At 42.2% G+C, this 23123-nt stretch overlaps 1 protein-coding gene across 2 annotated transcripts in view; it reads right to left on the bottom strand.

Annotated features, from left to right (window-relative positions):
* OGG1 (8-oxoguanine DNA glycosylase) overlaps positions 1–23123 on the bottom strand; it is a 568013-nt gene that overhangs the window by 250371 nt on the left and 294519 nt on the right. For both annotated transcript variants that reach the window (XM_044078043.1, XM_044078042.1), the window contains one exon: positions 14687–14865. In XM_044078043.1, coding sequence (XP_043933978.1) covers positions 14687–14865 — 179 coding nt within the window. The remainder of the gene's footprint in view (positions 1–14686; positions 14866–23123) is intronic.

Here is a 23123-nt window from a genome sequence, read left to right on the forward strand (position 1 = left end):
TAATTTGTACTAAGGTACAACATCACCTGGACTTTAAATGCAAATCTTCCAAAACACTGACCTAGAAAGAAGCCATTCTTCTCTCTCTCTTTCCCTTACTGTATTTGAAGTGTGGCAAAAAACGAGAGACTAAAAATGAAAAGTGCTTCAAGTGATAGGAAGGGAAATGTAAATCCTGACAATTTATCCACCACGTTGTCCTAATGTTTATGGCGCCACTCCTAGAAGTTACAGAAAAGTACCGTTGTGTACACTTACCATAAATTAGATGTTCGAGTGTATTCACTGTTGCAGTCATCACACTTGGGTTATCCTGCCAGGGGTAGCCCTCAGTCGACCCGAATACCAGAGGCTTAGTATTTCTACGTCAGTTGCCGTTGCTTCAGGACTGACGTCAGGTCGTCAGTGGTATAAAAACAGGCAGCCGACGCCATTACATCAGTTTTTCTTGCTCCAAATGTCAGGAGCCCCAAAATAGGGAGGTAGGTTATAGTGGAAAACCACCACCAGTAAAAAGTAAATACCAATAGCCCTGTAAGGAGTGAGGAAGAGAGACAGAAAGAGAGAGAGGGAGACAAGGGGGCTGGAGGGTGGGAAACCAGGACTGCAAGAGTGAATACACTCGAACATCTACATTTAAGGTAAGTGTAAACAACTGCACTATGTTCTTCATGTTTCACTGTTGGAGTCATCACACTTGGGCTGATTCCCAAAGCTAATGATTGGGAGGAGGCAGTCAAGAGGAGTTGGGGCTGGCTAGTATGCCCTGCAGGACTGCGGTTGCAAAGCCCACCCTGGATTTGGAAAAGATAGGCAGGTGGTAATGCTTGGTGAAGGTATGAAGAGAACTCCAAGTTGCAGATTCCAGAATGTCCCTGGTAGGGACTCCTCTGAGAAAGGCTGTAGAGGTTGAAGTTGCCCTAGTGGAATGTGTTCTGACCCCCTGAAGGGGTGGTTTTCCATGGTGTTTGCAACAGAAATGGATACAGTGTGCTATCCATTTGGAGATGGTTTGTTTTGATATGGCCTTGCCCTCTGTCCCTGGTGCAAAGCTGACTAGTAACTGGTCAGATTTCCTAAAGGGCTTAGTCCTATCAAGGTAGAATCTGAGCTGTACACATCTAAAGAGTGCAGGATCCTTTCCCCCTTATTTTGAGGATTAGGGAAAAAGGTGGGCAAATGGATAAATTGGTTGAGAGCCACAATGGACACCACTTTAGGCATGAAAGTTGGGTTAGTCCAGAGGGAGACCCTGTCAGCATGAAAAATAATGAAGGGTTCCACAGTCGTAAGTGCTTGTAGCTCAGACACTCTTCCAGCTGAAGTGATGGCCAGAAGCAAGGCTGTTTTCCAAGAGAGGAATTTTAACTCTGCTGATGCTGCAGGCTCAAGGGGGTAGCGTGAGCTTTTCCAACACAAAGTTAAGGTCCCAAGCAGGGGTAGGGGCTCTTCTTGGTGGCCTTAAGTTGTTAGCCCCTTTCAGGAACTGCTTGATGAGAGGGTGTGAGAAGAGAGGTGGCTCAGTGCTGTAATGAGCAGAGATGGCAGAGGCATGGATCTTAATGGAAAACAAGGATTGGCCCCTATGGAGTAGGTCTGCTAGGTAATTCAGGATGAGAGGTAAGGAGGGCTGTGCTGGATCCGCTCCTTTAGTGTGTAACCAGGAACAATACCTTTTCCATTTGTCAGCATAGGATTTTCTTGTACTGGGCAGTCTGGTTTCACGTATGACATCCAGTACCTGCTTGCTTAGGCTGGCCACTGGAGGAGAAGTCAATGAATAAGCCAGACTGCAAGGTTCAGGGTCTGCAATTGCAGATGCAAGAATTGTCCCTCCTGCTGAGACAGGAGAGTTGGGATCTGGGGGAGGTGCCATGGAGGCAATGGTGACAGACTGCACAGTAGTGGGTACCTGTGTTGGCGTGGCCAGTCTGGGGAAATCAGGATTGCCCTTTGTCTTTCCTCCCTTAACTTGAGTAATACTCTTATAGGAAGAGGTAGAGGGGGAAATGCAGAGATTGACAGGTTTGCCCACTGGAATGATAGGGCATCCACTTTCCAGGCCTTGCTGTGAGGTTCCCTGGTGCAGAATTTGTTGAGCTGGTGGTTGTAGGGGGAGGTGAATATGTCCACCTCTGGAGTACCCCATTTCTGGGTCACAAGGTTGAAGGTGTTGTGGTTTAATTGCCACTTGTGTGGGTCTAGGAGATTTCTGCTTAAGTTGTCTGCCAGATAATTTTGGTTCCCCTGTCAGGAATTGAGCTTGCAGGTGAATATGCATGGCTGAGGCTATGTTCCACAGGGTCATGGCTAGCCTGCAGAGTGGGTAAGAGTGGGTTTCCCCCTACTTGTTGATGTACCACATCACTGTGGTGTTGTCGGTTTTGATTAGTATAGACCCCGGAGAGAGCAGGGATTTGAAAGCTGTCAGAGTGTGCTGAACAGCTAGCATCTCTTTTTGGTTGATGTGCAGATGAATTTGATTTGGGCTACAGTGGCCCTGAATGCACCTGCCATCCAGATGTGCACCCCAGGCATAGTCTGATGCATCTGTGGTTAGGGTCTGGATGTGTAAAGGGAAGCCATTTGTTGCGGTTGCATGCTGCTGCCCACCAAAGGAACTCTTTCCTTAGACAAGGTATCATAGGTATGATAGTTTCCAGGTCCTGAGAATGTTGGCACCAAAGACTTTTTAAGTACCACTGAAGTTTCCTCATATGCAGTCTGGCATATGGAATTAGTAGAATGTAGGAGGCCATGAACCTTAGAGCTTGCAGGATTTTCCTTGCAGATAGCTGGGTTCTGGTGGCCATTTGAGAGAAGTAGCCTGTCAGATAGGCTTGTTTTTCTGGAATGCCATCTGGGATGCTGTGTCCAAGCTTGCTCCCAGGAATACAATTTTTTGACTGGGGGACTAGTATGGATTTCCTTTCATTAATAGTGTACCCTAGGGAGGTTAGAAGGTCCTTTACAAACATCAGGTGCTGCAACAGCTTTTTCTGACTGTCTACCTGAATCAGGCAATCGTCCAAGTAGGGGTGGATTTGAATATTTCTCTGTCTGCAATAGGCAATGGCTGGAGCCAGGCATTTTGTGAAAACTCTGGGAGCAGTAAATAAGCCAAAGGGAAGTGCAGAGAACTGATAATGCACAGATCCTGCCCTGAAACGTAGATATTTCCTGCAGGAGTCCCTGATGGGGATGTGCAGATAGGCCTCCTTTAGGTCTAGGGTGGCTGACCAGGCATCTTTGGACAGCATAGGGAGAAGCTGCTGTAAGGGTGAGCATTTTGAATTTTGGTACCACCAGGAAGGTGTTTAGAATAGAAAGATCTAAGATTGGGCGCCAGGTGCCCTCTTTTCTGGGTACCAGGAAAAGTCTGGAATAAAAACTTTGGCCTATCTGTTCTGCAGGAACAGGCTGAATTGTCCTTATGGAGAGCAGGAACTAAATTGGTTTTGTGCCTCTGCCCACCGGTTTGGAGGAAGGTCTGGGAACCCTTTTGGGGTTGGCAGCGTCTGGAAATAAAATCTGTAACTCTGGGATACTATGTTGAGAACCCATCGATCGTTGGTGATGGTGGGTAAGTTTTCCCCCTAGAGGCACAAGCAATTGGGCAGAGGTAAGGGGTGGAGTTGAGAAGTCATTGTGAATTCTTTCCATAAGGGGGTGGCTTAGCACTTCCTGTTTTAGAAGTGGAGGTACTCCATTGCTTAGATCTCTGCATACCCTGAGACTGTAGTCTGGGAGGGGTCTGTTTCCCCTAGGTCTAGTTTGAGGTGGCATAGATGGGCCTGGAAAGGACCTATGTTTTGAGGGGCAATGCCTACTGAATCTTGGAGGCTGCACTTGCAAAAAAATCTTTGTCTGCATAGCTTTAGCTTTTTCTTCCATCTTTTTTAAAATTGCTTCTGCTTTGGTGCCAAACAGATTGTTCTTGTTCAGAGGTGCGTCCAATAATTTTGATTTGACATGGTATGGCAAGGTCTGCTCCTTAAGCCAGGCATACATTCTATGTACAGAACCTGTGACTGCTGCCCAGCAAGATGCTTCTAGGATGTCAAACTCACATTGCAAGGTATGCTTGCTGACTTGGCTTGCAGAATGCATAAGCTCCTGTAATTCTTTATTTTCTGCACAGTCAGGGAAGGTAGATAATTTTTGCTTCATAAGTTCTATAGTATGTTGTTGGGCTTTCAGCATGTGGAACTGGCAATTTAATGCTCTAATGGCAAGAGTTGCAGAGGTGTATAGTTTTTTACCCCATCTGTCTAAAGCTAGGGAATCCCTTTCCGAGGGGGTGGGATTCTTGGCTGTAGTTGCTTTTATTCATTTAGGTCCTTGGGAAATGACCTCTGGGTCAGCAGTAGGATTTTTTAAGAGAAATTTGTGTGAGTCAAGGACTCTATAGTACCTATTCTGAAATCAGATCACATTAAGGTTGATCTCAGCAAGGTCAGAAATAACTTGCCTGATGTTGAAGTACTCCTGCCTTTGGAAAACATCCATGTCTGAGTTACTGACACATGGCTTAATGTAGAAAGCACTCTAGACCTGGGTTTTGTGCTTTCAAGTTTTCAGACCAGATGGCAACAGTGATAGTCTCTCCATGTTGGTCAAGGAACATATTATCTCCAGTTAGATCCCTAGGGACCCATAATTTGAACTCAATGAACTACAGATCACACTAGATAGGTTTAATTATCAACTAATATCTTGTTATAGAACACCTTCTTTGTCCCTGATGACCATTATCGACTAATATCTTGTTATAAAACACCTTCTTTGTCCCTGATGACCAAGTAAAACTCCTCAGCATTTTAAATTATCTCCCTGCTTGCAAAAACTAAATTACTTTGGGTGTTTTTAACTACCCTTCAATAAACAAACGTATACTTCCAATGTACGATATGTGCAAAAATTACCAGACTTAGTAACCAAACACTCCCTTGAGCAACTGGTTGGTAACTGAACCTACTAGAGGACACAGTAATGTCGACCTGATTCTGACAATTATGGTCACCTCTTGCAGTATTCCTCTGGTATCGTCTTCCACAGAGAAGTCTAAGAACAAACTTGTGACCTTCTCCTTTAAACTCCACAAAGCCCCATACATCTAACCTCAATGAATTTAAGAATTACAGATGTGCCAGCCTCAACCCATCCTATGATGAAATATCAAAATTCACTTAATGACTGCACCACCCCTGACCTACAGCAGCAAGTTTCACTAATGAATTCTACACCCATTTAGAAAACTGCATAGAGCTAGAAGTCCCTACCAGAACCAAGTATCACAGGAAAGTCAAAAATAAACCACCCTTACCATCCATCAACATAAATAACGTCTACAAAAAAAAAACTCCTTAAATTATCTAGCAGATCCAAAGCCCTTCTTCACAAGAAAAACATCAAAAGCATTGCAACAAAACTGAAGAAACACTATCAGGTCCAGTGAAGGTGCCCATGAATTTAGGTGGCCTCTAAGGCCAAAGATGATTATAATTCTTTCCTTAGAAATGTTAGAACACCAGAAAACATTTCACTACATTACCCAGAACTTATTCATGATGACATCTCCTATTCTAACCCAAAAGACATTGCAACTATCTTTGCAAACAAATTTAATGCTAACATTATAAAACTTCTATCCAAAACCCTGAAATACCTGGATCACCTACAGCTCCGATTGTCTCTAAAATCATTTACTGAAAATGCTAATCAAGTCCAAAGTTACTTTCAGCATGGGACCTAACAATACAACCTACTTGCTTAAGTAATACTGTTAAACTTGTCCTTGTAAACCCACTCCTTAAACTGCTTAACCTAAGTTTAGATATTGATTTTTCTCTGATGAGTTCAGCACTGCACTGGTGATGCCCTCCACTGACCTATTAGCTTTACAAGACTCATCTCCAAAGCCAAGGAATGTATCACAGCAGACCTCATACACCACAATATCAAAAACCTTATTAGACTTGACCACCAAGAGTTTGGCTTTGTGAAGGCTAGATCCTGTCTACCAAATGTGGTAAACTTCTTCAAAAGGGTTATGGGGCCTACAGATTGTGGCCATGCAGTACAGACAAACAAGCTTAAACTGGTAAAGGTCTTCAACACCATTCCACATGCTGGCATCCTGCAGAAGCTAAATCCTTTAAAAATGTATTCATATGTCTGTCTAAAAGACAGAACCCATTCAGTACAAGTTGCAGGTGCCTCATCAGAAAGTATGAATGTAACCAGCGGTGCCCCTTAGGGCTCAATGTTAGGAAACCTCTTTTTCAGCATTTACTTTTCAGATCATCAAGCAACAAGCCAAGACCTCTGGTTAACACAGTATGCAGCCAACTGCAAATGTAATGCTTTTAAGTCACCATATGACACTCAAACCCTCCAGAATGAATACTCCCTAGTAAACTCTTGATATACTGATAACTGCTTGAACAACACACTAAAAAGTAGAGTGTCATTACTTAGGCTAGAAAACCCCTACCTTCATTATACTGTATAGACAGCAAACCACTACAAAATGAAAATGTACTAATGGATCTAGGAATCTGGGTTGGTAATTCTCTCTGTTTTGACCATCATGTGACAAGTTGTCAGGAAATTCTTCTAATTAACACAAATAAATTGCCAAAGGAATATCATCAAGGTCTAAAGATGTAGTCATTCCCTTACACTCAGAATTGTCCAGAACAATTATTGAGTGCAATTCCCCCTTTGGGATGTTTCTCACTAAACATATCAAACAATTACAAGACTTCAAAGGTTCCTGTCCAAAGAAATCGCATTTAATAGACTGAAATTGTATAGCACTATAGTTTTTTTATGTGTTAGTGGCCTTTAAGTTCAAAATGGATGTTTGATGGTGACTGGACAGAGTGTTCTACTTAAATGTATTAACTGTCAATGGCTGTATTGGTCTGAAGAAGCATTTTTGCAAAGGTGTTAACCTGGGTATTAAAGTTTTTAGTTTTATAACGTTACGTGTATATTTTTTCAGTCTTCAATAAGTCAGCCTGGACTGTGTGTTGGTCTTGCCCTTCTTTGGATTGTGTTTCAAAAAAAATCACATGCCTAAAGTCCCTGAACAAATCAAGAGAGTCTGGAAGCTGTATCCTGTTAATCAGTGTCTTACAGACCTCTGAAGGCTGAGGTCTGTCTTCCTTACTGCACCATTATAGACCCAGTTGTCTTGGACTTCCTATAGCCCTGCAAATCCAAAGGCTCTACCAATACTAGAACCAGGGACCTAAATCTTCTTCCAACAGATAAATAAAAACATGGTGGAAGGCCAGATTTATAATCCATCACCTACCATAAACTCTGGGGCAAACTTCTCCTGCATATTAAGCAGTGGGACTCACAACCTTCCTTTAAAAATAACCTACAGTACATGACTGGATGGGTATCCACAAATTTACTCTAGGACTGACTAGTATGGTCTTCCTGGAGAAAAGGAGGTGCACCCTGGGGGTGGGTACTGCTATGGCCTACATGGTGATAAGCCTCAGAAGCTTTGGAATATCAGTGCATTTATAATATGGCTACAAATGTTATGAGTTGAGTTCTTCTTGAATTCAATAAAGTAAATGTGAAGAAAAAATCAAATGTAGGTTTCTGTAAGCAGCAAAGTCTTCTACTCCCGTGTCATACACAGGCTTCACTCCTGCAAGCCCTTTATTTAATATAGTTATCTCCATGGTCACTGCAGCTTTGGGAAAGAGAAAGTACAGTTATGTACACTTACCATAAATGTAGATGTTCGAGTGTATTCACTGTTGCAGTCATCACATTTGGGTTATCTGCTTGCAGTAGCCCTCAGTCGGCCTGATTATCAAAGTCTTGGGTCCTGCGTCGGTTGCTGTCTCATCTTCCATGACGTCAGGTAGTTAGGGGTATAAAGCATGCAGCCGACGCCCTTACATCAGTTTTTTTTTGCCCCAGATGTCAGGTGCCCCCATAATGGGAAGCAATTATATATACAAGGTTACACCTCCAACAAAAAAGCAAATACACCAAAAAGCTTTAAGCATAGCAAACAAGAACAGAAGTCAGGGGGCTGGAGGGAGGGTAACTAGGACTGCAACAGTGAATACACTCGAACATCTACATTTATGGTAAGTATACACAACTGTACTATGTTCTTCATGTTTTACTGTTGCAGTCATCACATTTGGATAGATTCCCAAAGCTAAAGATGGGAGGTGGAAATTAGATAGCATTAGGGCCAGCTATAAGGCCCTGTAAGACTGCAGTGGCAAAGCCAGCTCTGGATTTAGAAAAAAATGGCAAATGGTAATGCTTGGTGAAGGTATGTACAGAACTCCAGGTAGCAGCTTCTAGGATGTCCCTGGTAGGGACACATCTGAGAAAGGCTGTAGAGGTAGATGCAGCCCTGTTTGAATGTGGTCTTATCCCCTGTGGGGGTAGGTTTTCCATGGTGCTTATAGCAGAAATGAATGCAATGGCCTATCCATTTAGAAATGGTTTGCTTTGAAATGGCCATCCCCTCTGCCCCTGCAGCAAATGCAACCAGCAGCTGTTCAGATATCTTGAGAGGCTTAGTCCTGTCCAAGTAAAATCTAAGTTGTCTGTGCACATCTAAGGAGTGCAGTATTTGTTCCCCTTTGTTCAATGGATTAGGAAAAGAAGGTTGGCAAATGAATGGACTGATTAAGGGCCACAATGGATACCACCTTGGTCCTGAGGGACACCCTGCCCGCATGAAAGATGATGAAAGGCTCCACTGCCATGAGGGCCTGTAATTCAGACACCCTTCTTGCTGAAGTGATGGCTAGAAGGAAGGCTGTTTTCCAAAAAAGGAATTTCAACTCTGCATTTGCAGCTGGCTCAAAAGGAGGTAGAGTGAGTTTTTCCAATACAAAGTTAAGGTCCCAGGCTGGAGTAGGGGCTCTCCTGGGTGGTCTTACATTTTTGGTCCCTTTGAGGAACTGATTCAGCAGTGGATGAGAGAAGAGGGGCGGTTCTGTGTTGTAATGAGCTGAAATGGCTGAGGCATTAATTTTGATGGAGGAAAAGGAAAGGCCCTTGTGAAGCATCTCAGTTAAGTATTGAAGAATCTGGGGTAAATTAGGCACTGCTGTGCCCATCCCCTGAGTTTGGTTCCAGGAACAGAATATTTTCCTTTTTCAGCATAGGATATTCTAGTACTAGGCCTCCTTGCCTCTAGAATAACATCTGACACGTCCACACAGGTCTATCTGGACCTCGCCAAGGCCTTCAACACCATCCCCCACTCTGGAATCACAGATAAACTTACTAAGCTGGGCATAAATCCCTACATCACTCAATGGGTTGCCAACTGGCTTACTGACAGAACCCAGACTGTAAAAGTAGCCGACTCCAAATCCAGCTCCAGACAAGTGACAAGTGGAGTAACTCAGGGTTCAGTCCTGGGACCACTCTTGTTTGGCATCTACTTCTCTGAAGTACAGGCCAATACTAAGGGACTCTGGCTAACAAAGTTCGCAGATGACTGCAAACTGGGAGCCATTACTGAATCCCCAAATTATGTGGATATTTTACAAAAGGGCCTTACAGAAACAGATGCCTGGTGCCAGAGCCATGGGCTCAAGCTTAACGCCAAAAAATGTATAGTTATCCCCTTTGGAAAAAAACATGTACCCATGAATTACGACATAGGTGGCAGTACACTAAACATTGAAAGTGTGATGAGAGACTTAGGCAGATGGACAGTGGTCTCACTTTCCATAACCACATTGTCACAACAGTCAGGAAATCCTTCTATGTGGCACACCTCATCACTAAGGTATTTTTATCCAGAAATAAGAAGGTCATTGTCTTACTGTACTCATCCCTCAATAGACCCATTATAGAGTATAATGCCCCATTTGGTATGTACCTCACAAGACATCTGCAACAGCTGGAAAGGCCACAGAAATAGCTCACTAAAAGAATCACAGGACTAAAGCAGATGCCATATGCTGACCGTCTAAAAAAAACTCCAGCTATACTCTGTGGCATATCGTCTACTCTGAGGCAATCTCTGCTTAACATACAAGGCCATGTCAAACCCTGAGCTGTTGGACATGCTCCACTTAAAGAAATCCCAATCTCTCAGAGCCACACGCTCCAGGGATCTAAACCTTGTCATCACAATGAACAAAACATGCTGGAGGGATAGGTTCCTAACCCAGAGACTCCTCATACTCTGGAATAGACTGCCCATACAAGTCAAGCAGAGCACCTCCTTGGCCCTCTTCAAAAGGTACCTTGATGATTGGATGGGAGATAGGAAATTCACCCCGGGGATCATGTCAGTTACCCTGCTAGACAGGAGTCCAGAGAAGTAAATATTGTGGAAAGAAATATCCAGGGAATAGTTATGGCTAGGCTTGTATAGGCCCTAAGGCCGATAGCCTAGTACCAACCTATGAACACTTGCTTACTGAGGGATGGTAATGGAGAGATCAGGTAATTATCTAGGCTGCCAGGTTCTGGGTTTGAAGCTGTGGGTGCAGAATCTGGCCCTCCTGCTGGGACAGCAGGGCAGGGTCTGAGGCAGGTGCCATGGTGCCAGCAGTGACACACTGCACAAAAGGGGGTAACAGTGTTGGAGTGGCCAGTCTGATGCAATCAGTATCGTCCTTGGTTTGTCCTGTTTGATCTTTAGTAGTACCTTGGAGAGGAGAGGTAGAGGGGGAAAGGCATAAACTGATAGGTTTTTCCAGGTGAAGGACAGGGCATCCACTTTCCAAGCTTGTTTGTGGGGAGTCCTTGTGCAGAATTTGTCCAATTGGTAGTTCTGGGGGAAGGCAAACACCTCTATCTCTGGGCTCCCCATTTGTTTCTCAACATGTTGATTATCTTTGGTTCCAGTTTCCATTCGTGTGGGTCATTAAGATTTCTGCTTAGTTCATCTGCCAGTGTATTTAGCTTTCCTGGCAGGAATTGAGCCTGTAGGTGCAGTTGGTAGCTCAAGACTGTGTTCCATAGAGCCATGGCTAGTCTGCAGAGAGAGTATGAGTGGGTTCCCCCCTGCTTGTTTATGTACCACATAACAGTGGTGTTGTCCGTATTTACCATTAATTGTCCTGGAAGAATGTGGTCCTTGAAGGCTGTCAGAGCATTCTGTACAGCTAACATTTCTTTCTGATTGATATGCAGGTGCATTTTACTTGGGTTCCATTTGCCCTGAATGCACTTCCCTGCAAAGTGAGCCCCCCATGCATAGTCTGATGCATCTGTTGTTAGGGTTTGGGTGGTAGGGGGTAGAGTGAATGGCAGTCCCTTGTTTTGGTGGCAGGCCTCTGCCCACCAAAGGAGCTCTATCTGTAGACAAGGTATGATAGGAATCATTGCTTCTAGATCCTGAGAATGTTGACACCATTGGCTTTTTAGACACCATTGTAGTTTCCTCATACGCAGTCTTGCATATGGAATTAGGAGAATGCAAGAGGCCATGAACCCCAGGGCTTGCAGTATTTTCCTTGCAGATAGCTGGGTCTTTGTGGCCAGTAGTTTGAAGTAGGCTGTCAAATGAACTTGTTTCTCTGGCGTGAGGAAAGCCACCTGGGAAGTGTGCAAGCTTGCTCCCAGTAATACAGTTTGTTTTCAGGGTACAAGATGTGATTTCTTTTCGTTTATGGTGCACCCCACAGAAGTTAGCAATTTCTGTACAAACACCAGATGATTCAATAGTATGTCCTGGCTTTCTGCCTGAATTAGTCAATCCAGGTATGGGTATATTTGAATATTTCTTTGCCTGCAAAATGCAATGACTGGAGCTAGGCACTTTGTGAATACCCTGGGTGCAGTAGATAAGCCAAAGGGCAGTGCAGACACCTGATAGTGCATGTAGCCTGCTTTGAAGTGTAGGTATCTTGTGCAAGATTCCCTTATTTGGATGTGCAGGTAGGCTTCCTTTAAATCCAGTGTTGCCAACCAGTCATCCTTGCCTAGCATAGGAAGCAGCTGGTGAAGAGTTAGCATCTTGAATTTTGGGATCACCAAAAATGTGTTTAGGATATATAGGTCCACGACAGGACACCAAGAGTTGCATTTTCTGGGCACCAGGAAAAGTCTTGAGTAGAAACCTTGTCCCCTTTCATCTTCTGGGACAGGTTGAATAGCCCTGATACTTAAGAGAACTTGCTTTTGAGCCTCTGCCCACTGATTTGGGGGTAGATCTGGCCAACCATTTGGAGTTGGTAAGGAGTGGAAGTGGAATCTGAATTCTTGGGAAACTATATTTAAAACCCATTTGTCCTGGGTAATGAGTTCCCAATTTTTTGCCTGCAGGGCAATCTTTCCCCCTAAAGGAAAAGTCAGTTGTGCAGGGCTTGGAAGTTTTAAAGTTAAGTCACTGAGACAGTTTACCATAGGGGGGAGTCTTACTACTCCCTACTTTGGAAGTGGGAGCCCCCCACTTCTTAGGCCTGTGAGTACCTGGGACTGAATCCTGGGTGTTCTGCTGGTTCTGGGTTTGGACCGAGAAGGCCTGGAAGAGGCAGGAATGGGCCAGTTCTTAGAGGGCCAATGCCTACTAAATCTGGGAGGCTGTACTTGCAGGAAATCTTTAACAGTTTGCATAGATTTAGCTTTTTTCTCCATCTTTTTAAGTACTTCTTCTGCTTTGTTGCCAAACAGGTGGTCTTGGTTTAAGGGAGCATCCAGCAATTTAGCTTTAACATGATCTGGCAAAGATTGCTCCTTAAGCCAAGCATGGCTTCTAAGTACAGACCTAGTGACAGCAGCCCTGCAAGATGCCTCTAATGAATCAAAACCACATTGCAAAGTATGTTTTCCAACTTGTTCACCAGAATGCATTAAATCCTGTAAATCTTTATTTTCAGCACAGTCAGGAATCAACATCATTTTCTGTTTAAGCAATCCAGTAATATGCTGCTGATACTTTAAGATATGAAACTGGCAGTTTAAGGCCCTAATGGCCAAGGTTGCAGAAGTGTATACCTTCTTACCCCAACTATCCAGCGCCCTGGAATCCCTATCGGAGAGGGTAGGATTTTTGGCAGTAGTAGCCTTAATGCCCTTGGGTCCCTGTGAAATTGTCTCAGGATCCGCAGTAGGATTTTTAATGAGGAAATTGTGAGAGTCAGGAACCCTGTAATACCTATCAGATTTTCTGGGAGCAGAAGGTAAAGAGTCAGGTGCCAAGCTAGATTCCGAGAAGGCATCATCAACAATGTCCAGTACAGGGGGGATAGCTAAAGGCCTGTGTTGGGGCAGGAGTAAGAAATCCCTAAGCCTCTTTTTAGAGTCAGAGTAATCCTGGCTTTCCCAGCGAAAATGCTCCCTAAGAGTATGCAAGGTTTCACCAAAACAGAAATCCTCTGGAGGGGAAGACACAGGGAATGGAGTCCTCTGCATCAGAGTCCTCATAGGTAGATAAGGGTAAATCCTGGTCATCAGAGGAAACAGAAATTTCAGAGTCCCGATAAGAAGAATCATAAGGAAACTCAGTCCTGGGCCTCTCAGAGGGGGAAGGTTGGCTTCCCCTGATTAGAGTAATAAGGTCTTCAGCCATTCTTATCATTTGTTTTTTAGGCATAGAGGCCTGACCATGTGGTCTGGATGTCAGTTTTCTAGGCATGGGATCGAGTTTTAGGCCTTGAAAAAGAAGATGGCATAAGTTTAATAATCAAGTCAGTAGACCTGAATACACCCTCAGAAGCCGGTGCCTGCACATTAGCTCCGGACACATCCAATTTAGACACATCTGCAGGTTCCACAGTTGAAGAAGCATCTTGCAGCATACCAGACTCCGAATGGGTCTCAGTAGAGGCCTGCGAATCTGAAGTAGCGGGTATCAGGGGCTGCGAAAGCACCTCAATGAGTACCGGCGAACTGGCAACTAGTTTAGGAGAAGCGTCATCAGCAGCTTTGGACCTATGCCGTCTGTCTCTGTCTTTATCTTTGCGTTTTTTTGGAATGTTGGTAGCCGGGTGGCTTACCAAAGCCATTTCTGGATAACTGAACTGAGAACCAAAATATTTAGAAGCATAAATAAACCGACGACGAATAGTTTGTTGTTTAAATAAGGCACAAAACCGACAGTGAGGTACATCATGGTCTGGGCCTAAGCAAGGAATGCAGTATGAATGAAAATCTTTATGAGGTATTTGCTTTCTACAAGAAATACAATTATTAACTTTTACTGACATCAGTTTAGAGCAAGAAAAAGTTTCCCCAACAGGGTACTTAGCTTAGTTGAAGACTTCAGTTCTGAAACTCAAAAACGAAAATTTCAGGAGTCAGCCGACCGGCACATGCGAACTGCTTCTGCTTCGAGCACCACACGGCAAGAAAGACTGATGTAATGGCATCGGCTGCATGCTTTATACCCCTGACTACCTGACATCATGGAAGATGAGACAGCAACTGATGCAGGACCCAAGACTTTGATAATCAGGCCAACTGAGGGCTACTGCAAGCAGATAACCCAAATGTGATGACTGCAACAGTGAAACACGAAGAGCATCATCCCTCTTCTTATAATTCCCAGCTTGACCACACTCTGTGCTGCCTGCATTAATGACATTCACATTAAGCGCATACTCTCTTTGCTATTTATGAAAGTTTGCAGAACAACTTTTGCATTTTCAGTGAAGGAAAATTCCTTTCAAATCTGACACTTTTGCTTTTAATTAATGGCAAAACAAGTAAAGTGTATGACCTTTGCTCCGACACCTGGAAGAGCACGCAGCATTGTTCTGGCATCCTCATATGGCACACAGCGAAGTGAAACCAACCAATCATATCCATGCTTTTCTAGAATAGTCTGAGCACTTTGATTTACAAATTTAGCACGATATCCAAAGCCAAGATTTTTCAAGCGTTCTTCGACATCAGGGGCTGAAAATGAAAACAGGACAGAGAAAAGCATAGATAAGACTGCACCAATAAGTTTATAAATGCAATGTTCCAAGCATTTGTTAAAAAGTATTTTATACGAGAACACAAACATGCGAATAACAAGAAGCATTCGTGATCAATAACAAATAAAGTACAAACTAAGTAGTAGGAACAGTCACGATAACAGAAGATTTTCAAAAACAGGTCACAATCCTTTGACATGTAAAAGACAAAGGACTAAAAGCCATTTTTGTTATTGATTCAAATCAGCTTTATTTCTCATGCTAATATGCTAAAAGAATGCCATAATCCTACCCTAGCACTGTAAATGCAAGGCAGAAGATGAAATATCCATATGCCAGTTTACTTCCTTCTTGCTCTAAAAAGAGAAAAAGTTGAAGACAAGGACAAAATGTCTGACCATGAATCCTTATGGCTTGCATTCCATCAGCCTCTATTTGCCTACTGTTTGACTCTGAACAAGTCACTTAACCAGTGTTCCGAGATCGCCCAGGTAGATGGAAAACTGTTGTCCAGTGGCCTTATCTGGTTAAATAAATACATACATGCATACATACATAAAAATCCTGTGTACTATTCTTTATGCTACTCACCCATTCATTCTTGCAAAAATTGCAACCATCATTCTTTACACAAGACCAAGGTATTTTGCTGTATTTATCATCCCCATTCCTTCATAAGTCAGATATAGTCTTGCAGTGGCAGCCAGTAAGGTCTTTATGAACATTATGAGTATTCACTCTGCCTTGCATAAACCTCCTAAGGACCTGGCCTCTTGCTAGACAGCAACACTCCCTGGTACCCACCAGCAGATGATCCCCAAGCAGAGTCTACCTCACTCTCTCCCAACCAAGATGAGAAAGCAGACTTCAGCCATTTAACCCCATCTTCCAGACTGATGCATCCATCAACCAGGCCTGATAACTGAATCCATATCCCCATCAATGCAAAGCTAAAACAGCTGTGCCACTGGTGTCGCCATTTATATGTTTGCTTCTTTGTTAAAAGAACTAGCTGAGTGATCTAAAGAGCATTTCACAGATTCATAGCTATACACTAGGCAAATGACCAATGGGTCCTTTATAAGCCTAGCCATTCAACCCAAGTGTATCCCACGGCTATTTTGCCTTAGAGGTCATTTTAAGGTGTGTATCTCAAGCAGAACATGATTTAACTGCAGCCTCTGTGCATCAGAAATATAGGATGTCAAACCAGGGGTGAATTTCCAATCTCCCATTGACTGATCCAGGTTACGCTTGAATAGCGTTAGGGAAGGAATCTACTTCACACTGACTGGAAACCTATTTCAGAGAATGGGAATTCTCTGAGATACAAACCTGTCCCTTCAGTGTTTCCTATTTAAATTGCAAGAAAAGTTTAAATCCTTGGATGTAGTGGTTCTGATGGTGTTTGTTTTGCGGACATGCAAAATGACTATCAGGGAGGGATCCAAGGGATCCAGGATGCCAAGCATATAATCATCTCTTAACAATCTGTACAAAACAGAGTATAGAGACAGGGCTTTGAGTCAATCCGCATAAAGCATTGTGTTTACTCCCATTATTCTTTTTCTGGGAAACCTCTGTGGAAGTTCCAGCTATTGCATGCATCTGATCAGGTACATACTCTCTGTGGTGGTGGTCTCTCCAATTTTAACCTCCTTAGTCCTATTTGTGAGACAGCTAGCTATCCACTAGGTTACATGGGGTTTATGCTAATTTCATGAGTTTGTTTACAATGCCTGTGTGGGTTATTGTATCAAATGCCTTAGCTAGGTCAAGGAAGGCAATATGCTCCGTTTTGTCTACATCCATTGCTTTGGTGACCTTCTCAAAGAAGTTCACCAGGTTCAGGAGACATGACCTGCCTTTGACAAAACCAAACTGGGTTGTTCTATAGGTTTCCTATGTCACTGATATTCATTTCTATGACAATTCTTTCCATGGCTTTGCATACAAGACTAGTCAGACTAATGAGTCTGTAGTTCATAGGTTACATTGATGGCCTACCCGTGTACAGGGATGACTTTTGCAGTCCTCTATTCACTTGGTATAATGCCTGTTCGGAGGCTATGGTTGAAGAGTCACCCCAGTAGCCCTGATAGGTTATATTTCGGGCTACATAGAAAGCATCCTGAGATATTATTGGGGCCCATCAAAGCTTTATTCTTCACCTTAGAGAGCTTCTTTAAGACCTACTCCCTACTGATAGTTGAAGGGGTTATGTAAGATGGTATTTCATGTGGGGTGACTGGAGGTGAGAGGAGGGTAAAGTTGGAGCTGAATTTGTCAGCCAGAAGATTTGCAATAACTCTCCATTCTGTAATGGCACACTGTTATGTGCTGCCTTTGAGGTTTTGGTTGCCTTGGCATGTGATGCTATCTTGACCTCAAAATTTGCTTTGTTGGACTTATTTAGTCTTCTTAGTTATCTATTCAATTTGTTGACAGAGTTAGAATCTTTGATATTACACTTCCTAATTTTAGCTATGTTTGTTTTCTTCTGTAGTGCAACCTGTTTAATTTTGGATTCCACCAGGTGGTTTGTTTTTTTAAGTCAGTTTTGGGCTTACTTCTGGTAGGCACAGCCATCTCTATGCAATCTCTTTGCAATCACTGGCACAGTTGTACAGAGCTTCCATGAATAATTCCACATATGCTGCTATGTTATTTGTGTTTGGAGGGGCATGAAAGTTTGACAGGCTACTGCTTAATAAAAAGTAGTTTGCCTTGGATTAGTACCTAACCTGTGACAGGGTTAACTGGGGTTACAGAACTGATGTTTACTTTGAAAGAGACTGCTTTGTGGCCAGACCTTACCGGAGAGGACACAACACCTGAGGAGGTGCAGCATGCTCCAGTGTTTGAGTACCAGGTCCAATATGTTTGTACATCTGGTAAGCATATGCACTATCTAGTCCAGGGTGTTTCTGCTTACAAAGTTTAAGAATCTCTGTGCCTGCAAATCTGGGGTCATGTAGATTACCAGTTTATAGAGGGACAATTAAAGTCTCCCATGACTATGACATTAGGATGAAGGGTGAGTGACTCCAATAGGTCTAAGCATGAGCTATGGGTTTCATGGGACATACAGAGTGAGCTGTGACTGGCTAAGATATGGTCCTGGATTTTGTCCATGGCAATCTGGACATGCAGGAACTCCAGCATGTCATCCAGTTTAAGCAACCAAGAGGTATGCTTATTGCTGATGTACATAGAGACATTTCCACTTTAGTTCCTGTCTGTGCAGTTGCAGGCTTGAATGTGTGGAAGGGCACTGAAGCGTCGCACTGCTAGGGAACACTGCAGCTTTAAACCATGTCTTGGTAACTGCACAGATGCCTGTATTTTCCAAAGTGAATAGAGCTTGGAGGGAATGAAGCTGCTTGTTTAGACTTCTCACATTAAGCAGTAACACCTTTAGAGTTCCATGGGTAGATTTTGCTATGTTAAAGTTCTGACAACTTAGCATTGCCTAAAATACGCTCGATGGGGAGGAAAATGTTTTAGCCAATATTCAAAAGCTTAGAGGGGATAAGTGCAAGCCAATTAGCAAAGCAACACATCTCCTCCCATTCTGAAAAATAATGCACCCCTCTAGAACAGAAACTAAGACAATTTTTAAAGTCAGTCATTTTCTTATCGTACTGCAGCATCATCAACTGTGAAGGTAGGATGCTGCTCAATGCTAGGCACATACCAGCTTTTGACACACAGTCCTAGAGCTCCATGTCTATCTTCATACAATCTAGAGAGTTACATTTCAGGTCATTTACACATACATGGACTATGATTGAATCATACTGGTACCTCTGGTGCAATGACTTGAGTGCAAATGTAACTTAGTGGATCCTGGCCTCTTAGAGGCAACTGACCATTATTTTCTGTGTATTCAACCTGGTAAGTTTGGCATCAGTATGTTGTACAACAAGGTTTCCTATGACTACAGTCCTGGATAGTGTATTGGCTTGCCTTATAGGCTTAGTAGTCGAGGCTCCCCTGGCTGTGGCAGAATGGGCAAGTGTTATGTGTTGTTACTTTTGAGAGCTTTTGAGTTTGCTGAGGATAATTTTTCATAGGTTCACAGGTTGGTACTAGGCTATCGGCCCTAGGGTCTATACAAGCCTAGCCATTAAACAATTCCCTGGCTATTTCTTCCCACACTATTTACTTCCCTGGACCCCTGTCTAGCAGGGCGACTGACATGATCCCCGGGGTGAATTTCCTTTCTCCCATCCAATCATCAACGTTCCTTTTGAAGAGGGCCAAAGAGGCACTCTGCTTGACATGTATGGCCAGTCTATTCCAGAGTCTGGGGAGTCTCTGGGTCAGGAACCTATCCCTCCAGCATGTTTTGTTTATTGTGATGACAAGATTTAGATCCCTGGAGGGATTGGGATTTCTTTAAGTGTAGCATGTCCAACAGCTCTAGGTTTGATATGGCCTTGCATGTTAAGCAGAGATCGCCTCAGAGTAGATGATATGCAACAGAGTACGGAATATGTGTGTGAGGTCTTTGGGATTTGGGAAGATTGCATTTAAATGCCTCAGCATAAGTAGGCCTATGTGCAGTGTGCATACTGTGTGTGGCAGATGTAGCACGTGTTTCTGACAACCAGATTGTTACTCCGAGTGTTTGTATACAAGGGTTTTGCCTCCAGACACGTTATGTGTTTACAACTCTCATACACTGTGTTTCTCTGAGGATAAAATGGTTGCCACTGAACATTAAACAATTGTTACATTATCCCACATCCACCAAATTGGTGAAGAAATTGGGAAAGTGCATATCCATGTCACATACTTTACTGGGTAAGCTACAATGGTCTGGTGTATGAGGGGTTAACAGTGGGCTGACTAAAGGGGCTTTTAGGGCTAGAGGCTAATCTAGGCTATATAATACTAAATTCAATGGCTGTGCTCTCAACATGTAAAGCAGTTGCTCTGTGCTACCCAAAGTAGTTGCCCTACAGTCTCCAAGTTACTGGTACAGTTTTAGAGTTAATTTTAATGGGAAAATGTGTTTTCTAGGTATCTGTTCACATAATAGTAAACATGTTTACCTTATAACCTTTGGTGGTATGGCTAGCCTTAAAAAAGGCCCCCCCTGGGAGCATCATCATAGTAATTACATATGAGCATATTAAAAAAGTGTTAGTACCACAACAGGTACCATACTTGCTTTTGTTGCAAAAGGCTAAGGGTTCTACTCCCACACCATGTAGATGGATTGTTGATACTCTGTTATATTTGGGGGGGGGGGTTGTTGCAATCCTGACTGTGTCTTCCTTTGGATGAGATGCCTAGTAGCTATGAACATATTGTCAGTTTGACATCCATTCCCCATTGCAATATTTCCCTCTGCACAAAGTTGGGCCATCTACAGACTACCTTTGCACAAAGGTGGGCCATCCACAAGCTTGGAAACTACAAACCCATAAGTCTCACTAGTCTCATATGCAAAGCCATGGAAAGAATCATCAACAGAAATGATCAATAATGACATAGGAAACCTCCAGACACTGGACCCAACCCAATTTGGTTTTGTCATTGTCCCCCTACAAACAAGAGACAGGAGACATTTGTAACAGTGCTGTATTACTTAGAGATGTTTTACTTTTGTATACATAGCCTTGTGACGTTTCTTTGATTATATAAATATGTGATGGCATTTTTAGGGGGTTAGAGTGTAGAAGCTTGCACTGACTGTGTAAGGTTTTGGAAAGGGATAGGGTTGCAGATGCTACATTTATTATAATATATTAGATGTTTTGAAATTTCAATGTTTTGAATGTTGTGCTTTTAAAGTTTCATTATCTTAAACTGTCGGTGTTATCGTCTCAACATTTTGAAGTTCGCGGTTTCCGTTATTAGGCATTTAAAAATAGATAGATCCATATATATGCGAAGTGCACAAGTAAGGGAGTTGTTTACCTTGCAATATGTTCAACCTGCAAATGTTTTTTATGTCAGGAAGGCAGAGGGCATTTAACATGAGCATATCTGAACACTGTTATGACATAAAAAAGAAAGAAATCCAACAATGACTTGTACAGACATTCTTCAACTTGCAAGAGGTTTATTAAGTTTTTATTTGGTATTTTATAAATCGGCCGTATTGATCCTAAAGGTGGCCAATGGGAAAACACATTAGAATAAAAAGAATTGCTATGGCAAGTATGCTGGATATATGTTCATATACAGGGTTGATTTACTTAGTTACTTATATAATTTTATTTATTTAACATTTGTTTACCGGGAAAGTCTACTTTGAACGAGCCAATTTTCAGTGGAGGCCGGAAATACTCCAGATACATGTCTTTGTAATGTGGGAGGAAACAGGAGTACCTGGAGGAAACCGACATGAATGCAGGGAGGACATGCAGAATCTAAACAGAAAGATAATCAAACCAGAGAACCTCTTGCTGTGAGGCGACAATGCAAACCGCTGCACCACTGCACCATCCATAAATGAATGATTCAATGATTATGTTTCAGTAGTTCCCATTTTAAAAAGACTTGCTGCTAAATTATAAACTTATGTTTTTAATATTTTTTTAGATTTTTTTTTTAATCAAGCCATCATTTATTATAATCATGCTCTTTTTACAATTATGCTTTCTTAATTTTATTTTTTAAAAACATTGTTGTATGAATGTATATTTGTTATATTGGTTTGCATTGGTGGTTGTAATTTGATAAGCACACTACCTCTTTAAGAGTTTGACTGATCTGTTGCCAAATATATGTATATATATATATATATATATATATATATATATATATATATATATATATATATATATATATATATCAAAATACACATTTTATATATATATATATATATGTATAGATCTACAATATATGATCAACATTTCAAAAAGCTGAAGACCATATGGCCGAGACCATATGATCGACTTTTGAAATGTCGATCATGTTAAAAAAAAGAAAAAAAAAAACAACAATCACTAACCTTAACATTGCTAGCAGTGGAGCGAGCCTCCCTGCACCCCCCCCCCATGCTGCACCCCCCAGCTTATATATATATATATATATATTAGTGCAGTTTTAAAAGGAATGAATTGTTTTTGGTTCTGATGAAGTCCCAGTATGAGACAAATGTGCTTAACCTAAAGTGTTCATTTTAGACTTATAAAGCTGTGTAGATTGGTATTTGTACAGACATTGTAGTGGTGTAATTTTTTTTTTTTTGGTCTGCACTACGTGGCCTTCTTATTTAAATGTTTGTTTCCCAAGACAGACCAACCCACTAACTACTGCAACTAAATGGATGACCCCAGTCTTTCTAATGAAAAAAACACAAAAAGATTACTTGAGACGGTATGCTCCCGCAAAACAACTTTATTAAACTAGCTGGACAAGTCAATTTCAAGTCAATCAGAAAACAGCAGGACACTTTTGGAAATACAGTAATTTCAGCCTTAAATGCAGATAAATGTACAAATAAAACAAGAAATCAAATCACTTAACAGCTTCTAAAGGGGTGATTTTTTTTTAAAATACAAGTACTTAGCTTTTGCTTGGATGGCATGTGATACAAGGAAATCAGTTCAGAGGCACAGTTGAGAACATCAAGTGTTGCTGAGCTCTGTGGGAATGAGCCAAGAGCCTAAACACTCCAAATGTGTATAGGCACTTAAAGTTAAAGGCAACTGTGTAAAAACCTTTTAGCAGAGCCAACATCGCAAGAATACAAGTAAGTACCAAAAAAAATTACAAAGTAGGAAATTACACACTAATACAACCAGTAAAACTTTTAAAAATGCAGTTCTCACCAATCAGCAAACAGTGCATTATCAGGGCACTTGAAAATGATTTAAAGTGCAAAAATTGGTAGATAAAGCTAAGTGCAACACAGTAAAATAAAGCTTTTTATCTGCCAAGGATATCACAGGATTACTTCAGAAAGTACAGTTGTGTACACTTACCATAAATGTAGATGTTCGAGTGTATTCACTGTTGCAGTCATTACATTTGGGTAATCTGCTGGCAGGTTGCCCTCAGTCGGCCTGATTAACAAAGTCTTGGGTCCTGCATCGGTTGCTGTCCTTTCTTCCATAACGTCAGGTCATCAGGGGTATAAAACATGCATCCGATACCATTACATCAGTTTTTGTTGCCCGAGATATCCGATGCCCCCCTAATGGGGGCAAATAAAATTAAAAAACACACAAATATACCTCCAACCAAAAGCAAATACACCAAAAAGGCTTTTAA

The sequence above is a fragment of the Protopterus annectens genome, chromosome 7.part0, assembly GCF_019279795.1.
Source record: "Protopterus annectens isolate FY-2018-M chromosome 7.part0, PAN1.0, whole genome shotgun sequence".
Lineage (NCBI taxonomy): Eukaryota > Metazoa > Chordata > Ceratodontiformes > Protopteridae > Protopterus > Protopterus annectens.